This window comes from Carassius gibelio, chromosome B24 (assembly GCF_023724105.1).
Source record: "Carassius gibelio isolate Cgi1373 ecotype wild population from Czech Republic chromosome B24, carGib1.2-hapl.c, whole genome shotgun sequence".
Classification (NCBI taxonomy): Eukaryota; Metazoa; Chordata; class Actinopteri; order Cypriniformes; family Cyprinidae; genus Carassius; species Carassius gibelio.
The window spans coordinates 19,854,689-19,860,630 of record NC_068419.1 but is presented as its reverse complement, the minus strand read 5'-3'; the positions used below and the strand labels follow the sequence as shown (position 1 = coordinate 19,860,630).

The 5,942-nt window shown below is 40.6% G+C and overlaps 1 protein-coding gene across 1 annotated transcript; it reads right to left on the bottom strand.

Moving 5' to 3' along the window:
* Positions 1-644: 644 nt before the first annotated feature.
* Positions 645-5,369, bottom strand: LOC128013050 (gap junction delta-4 protein). Its single transcript, XM_052595767.1, has 2 exons — positions 4,731-5,369; positions 645-3,765 (listed from the first exon to the last, which is right to left on the bottom strand). Exons 1-2 carry the CDS (start codon positions 4,792-4,794, stop codon positions 2,570-2,572), a joined length of 1,260 nt encoding a protein of 419 aa, XP_052451727.1. The 5' UTR covers positions 4,795-5,369; the 3' UTR covers positions 645-2,569.
* Positions 5,370-5,942: the final 573 nt, after the last annotated feature.

Below are 5,942 nucleotides of genomic sequence, written 5' to 3'. Positions count from 1 at the left end.
ACATGTGCTATTATTTTCGCTTCACAAACTTAGACATTCTAAAAACCACTTGGTGATATGTTGTCTATGAGAAGTTGTATTTCTCAAAAAAGTGCTGTCGCTCAGAAAGCAAAACCATTTACAATGCAATATCCAGACGTTTTTGCCTTATTAGAGAAAAGTTCAAAACAAATAGGTCATCTTTAAAAAAAATTATCTGACACGCAAATTAAATGTCTATAAAATGAATAAACTAAATTTTGCTTTTACTCACAGTGCTGAGTAAAGGAACATATACCACGTGACACTTCCTAGTGCTGTGGTCCGGAAAATAAATAAGACCTGAATAATAAGTCTGAAATTCTTAACGATATATATTTATAGAGAGAGAGGGAGAGAGGGAGGAGTTAAAATAAGATTACTTTTATTTAGCCCAGTGTTACATGACCAATTAAAGATAACTTCCGGGGCGCTAGATTACGCCCATTTTACGACCCCTGCCACAATGCATGTTACCATTTCAATAAAGAGTCTATAAGCCAGAGGAGTGCAGTATCAACTCCTGCCAGCAGAGAGCACTGAGTCTCAATGGGAGCAATAACAGCAAAAGATGCACATGTGACAGGTACGTTTCCAAGCTCCTTAGTTTCAAAACATCTTTTATTTTAATATTAGATCTCACCTCACATTTGTTACATCAAGAACAAACCGATTATGCAGTGTTCAAATACAACTATCAGTTGTTTTCCTCTTGAAAATACATTGTGTAGCCTACTTAAATTCATTACTGGGGTGACAATATAATGATAAACATTATTAATAATCAAAATCACATGCACTGTCTAATTTTGTAGCAATTAGAGGAAAATTCGCACACCCCAAAATAACTTGTATGATAACTGGCAAACTGTAACTTTGTTGTAGTCTTTATAAACACCCCCTGGGTTGTGTTTCCTAAAAAGTGAAAGTTGTGGCATGTGCCAAGTATGGTAACCAAGAATTGGTGCTCTGCATTTAACTCCAAATGCACACACACACACACACGCACACACACACACACACACCATGAACACACACTAATGCTCCAACGCCCTGGGAGCAATTGAGGGTTAAATTTATAGAATCCTATATATTAAACATTCTGTGTGCCCCTGAGAAGTGTCAGTTGAAATAACATATAATATGCAAAAGTAATTGCATTTATTGCACACTGATGTACAAACATTTGCAGTAGTGAAGAAATGTCCATCTTTAGACTTGAGTTTGGTGCATGTCTGTCCACTGGAGGGCATGATTTGTCAGTTTTTAAAAGGATGGTACGTTTTCCCAACCCTGTTTCTGGTGGCATACCAACAGTACTCATTTTTCTTAACAAAAACACCGGAGTTGACTCATCAGCACATTACTAGAGACCCCAAGTAATATGTTACTTTGTGGTCACTTGTACTCACATGACTGGGATCCAGTTATCATTTTGGAAATGGTTCTTTTCCATTTGAAATCCAGCTATCATCAACATTTTAATTTAATTAAATTTAGGTGAAATTGAATGCATTGCATTTTGAGATACAGGAGTTCATGCAGTCTTTCCTTTATTTAATAGTCACCAGTTTAAAGTTGTGTAATATGTGCAATATTAATAATACTTCTCTGCCCTTTTAAGGGGGTGGGGTGTAATTTGGTCAGGTAATAAAATAAAGACAATGCCAAAGAGTCTCTAACTTGCAAACTATTTGACATCAGACAAAAGACCCCTTGCATCTATCAGCAAAAGAAAAGACAAAAACTATAACTACAAAATCTCATCAGTGATGCAAAAGGAAATTCCATAAATCGTCAATCCCAGAAGTCCCTGTTGTGTCTAATAAGACACATGACTGACATTGTGAGGACAGGAGGGCTGCAGTCTAGGTGACTGTCCAAAGCTAACATGTCTAATCGTTTACATGTCGCGGCTTGCTTCTGAGAGTCTGGAAGGCACACATCGTCTTGCTCTCGTCTTACACCAGATTATGAAACTCTATTTTAAGTGTTTGTTCTAAAGCTCCAAACCAAACCCCATCAGGTCCTCGTGATAGTGTTACAAGCCACCTCCATAAATACAAAAGCAGCCTGGGCAGTAATTGCTTTATGATGGGGTCCAGTTGACTGACAATCGACAGTTCCTGAGTTTTTTCAGGCTGGAGGATTTTGGAGGGGCTTTAAAGCACCTTTGTACCCTCAGGGTTGTTCTTGTTTGGTGGCCGCCCCTGTTGAAGCAGAAAGTATGTCAGTCTTAGCTTAACCTCAGAGACCCTGGGTGGTTGCAACAGGCCTGTTTTTAGAAAGGCCTTCGCAGTCCCTTGATTGTCGCAGGGGCAAGGCAGGTCAAGGCCCGTCTGGCTTGTGAAAGAACGACAGAATGCACAAACACAAACATGAGAGGCAGGTGGATGCTGATGGGCATAGCTGATCCAAGGGTTGGCATGTATCCATGACGGTGGCATCTAATAATACCTCTCATTTCACCTTGTTCTCCAAGCAATCTATTCCAGTCAAGTCACTCTGTTTCAGTCAAGTCCCAATCAACTCGCGACGATTCAAGAGACAATCAAACCCATTCAGACCTCTTTTCTTGTGCGTCTCCATTGCAAGTTGGTACGTCTTCACCAGTGGTCATTTCTACCAGAGTATATTGCCCTACTCTTCTGGTACACACTGCTGTTGCCCCCGAGACATCAACTGCACCTTGAGCAGCTAGTTTGTCCCTTCGTGGAGGTGGTGGAGGTTTGAGACGACTGCGTTTGCTAACTCGGACGGATCTAGGAGTCCCCGAAGGCTCAGTGGGGTACAGTGCCACCTCACTGCCCTCTCTTACCATCCCCTCTTCTTGGGTGGGTTGGTAGCTGCTGCTGTCGTCATTGTTGTTGGAACCAGGCATTCCAGCAATTGTTGGCATTCCAGCAAGGGGTGAAGGTTGCGGAGGGTCATCGTCCAAAAGAACAGAAGCAGCTTCATCGCCACTTGAGTTCCTGGTCCCTCTTTTGCGGAACCCTCCCGGTCCAATCACATCTTGAGCTGGCTGGATGCTGGTGTCTTGATTCCCATTCCCGGACAAGTAGTACTGCTCCTCGGTGTACATCTTCTCTACTAGCATCTTTCCTTTGCTTTTTTGTCTCATGGAGCGCTTGATGGCACAGATTAGGTCGCACACGTTTAGCAGCAAGGACAAAGCAGCTGCCCCCAACATAAAGTTCAGCATGATGGTTTTCTCAGTGGGCCTAGAGATGTAGCAGTCCACCATTGTTGTGCAAGGTGACTGCTGACACATGAAGCGTTTGGGGATGTGGAAGCCAAACAAGTAATAATGTGCAGCTCCAAATCCAGCTTCTACGTGTATCTGAAGCAACAGATGCAAGATGTAGGCTCCTGTGAAGTACTGCACCCGGCCCTTCGCCTTCATGACGGTCTTACAAAGAGATGCTTTCCTGAACGGTTCTGGATGGATCTTATAGATGGAGTCTGCTTTTATGGACTCAGAAGTCTCACTGTCAGCAGGTAGACCAGAAATCACTTTGTGGATCACATAGATGACGAACACCACATAAGGAAGGCAAAGTGTGGTGAGCTGCACCAGCCAGAATCGGACGAGGGAAAGAGGGGCAAACATGTCGTAGCACACGTTGGCACAACCGGGCTGAATGGTGTTACACACGAATCTTTCCTGCTCATCCTGGTAGAGGGGGTAACCAGCAAACAGCAAGACCAGGATTCGAATGAACACCACCAGGACGAGCCATGCTTTCCCTAAAGGAGCAAAAGCACACAGTTCTTTGTCAGTTTAATTTATCATTTATAATGTTCCGTTAAAATTGACCTGGAAATGCTGTATGTTGTCCGGTATGACAGACTGTTCTTAAATATTACTTAAATGACAACATCTAAGATATGGCCCAGTGTTGCGTATCTGTAGCAGAACATTGGTAGGATCATATCTGCTGTACACTTGATATTCAGTGGATATTGTCCTTGATGATATGACTTTGCTTTAACATTTTTTTTTTTTACTATATTCTTCTACAAAGTAAATTTGCCTCTTAATAGTAATTAATAGTAAAAATATGTTTTAGAAATAAATTATATAAGATTTATACAAGTAAAAATTACGACCTGATCTCACGGCAATTCGTGCATATTTTATGAGGTGGCTAATTTGTAAAAATTTGTAAGACCTCACTCGTACGGATTAGAACAATTTGAGGAAAATCTTATGTATTTAGCAAGGTGGTAAATTAATAGGAGTTCATATGAATGACCCGACCCCTCCCCTAAACCTACCCCTAACAGAAATCATACAAAATTCGTAAGGTCATACAATTTCGTACGAATTAGCAACCTTGTAATATACATATGAATTGGTCGTGAGATAGAGTTGGCAAACATCCCGGATTATATTTTTTTATTTTATACATTACCTGTGGAAACTAGTGGATAACCTTTGTCCACATGCAATATACAGTAAAATAGTGCCCAACAACAACAAACAAAAAAAAACAAAAACAAACAAAAAACCATTGGGCAGTTCAGAATGTACAAATGTCATTGCAAAATAATTAAGGAAACATAAGAGGCATCTGTGAATGTTTACCATGTGCAAATGTGTTATCCTTAAAACAAATGTTGTGAAAATCTAATATAATGACACGAGTGCCCAAATACTGTCTGGAGCTCCTGTATGAATTTGTATTAAAATACCAAAACCGTGCACATACCTGTGAGGGTGATGTTGTGATTCAAAGTTATGAAGATAATCTCAGATGCCGTCTGTTTAGCCATGCCAGCAGATTTAGGCCTCCAAACGTAGGATTTCCCACCGGTCAACTCACAGCCCAATTGATTCCACACAAGAAAAATATCTGTTGGTGTGTATTAAACTCAGTCCAAGTGGGAATTAAAAATAAACCCTTTTTACAAACACTCAAATTCCCAGTCAGGTCCTACACACCTTGTCGGTGGAAATCCACAATGACAACTCCGCTCATGCATATCCACCAACCAGACTTCCCATCTCACCTCTGCCCTGACAACAACTGTTCCCAGACAACAGAAGACAAGAGATGTGAGCTCCATTGTGAGGCTATTCTTACCCACCAAAGGCATGTCGGCACGCAGGCCTTGCTGTGATATATGGGCTCTGTTTGTCCTTACAGGAGAATTACTAGCTGGATCAGGCATCAAATAACCGTATTCAGTTCTCATTTATGATGGAGAGCATTTCAGTGACAGTTCAATGTCAGCCACATGAGGTCTTGGGTGGCAGAATCCTTCGGAAAGCCTTTTTGTGTTGACCTGATTTTTATTTATTGGAAACTTTTAGGATACTGAAGACTTTTGCATACTTGTGTCTAAGTTTTTTGTTGGGTGCTGAGGTCATGCAGCCAATTAATTAAACCTTTTATATGAACAAAGACTTTTTTTTTTGGTTGGCCTCTGATTGAGATGCACTAGGTGGTTCTAATATTATTACATTATTAAAACGAATCCCCTCTTTAGCTCTGTCCTTGAGGTGGTTGGCATGACTGAATACCGTGGGATCAGAGGAGATCATAGTGGAATCTCTAGAAGCTTTTAGCTCTGTCTAAATGACCTCTGAATGAGGGACATCTGGACAGAGGGTTTGAAGGACTTGTGTTTTAATGAATGGAGACTTGTGGGTTACTGTACTCTACTGTACTGGCAGCTGCTTGGGCGGTGCACTTTTTTGACACATTAAGTAAGGGAAATTGTGGTGAACTTAAATTAAGTCTGTAAGTTAGAGAATTATTATGCAATCACTTCATTAATAATAATGCATTCATTAACAAGAAATATTAGCAAAAAAAAAAAAAAAAAGGCTACTTTGCGTCCAATGCTCTGCTTAAATATTATTATTAATCTGTCTTGGATAGTCAAGTAGGGAAATTAGTTCTTATTTTGGATTGCGT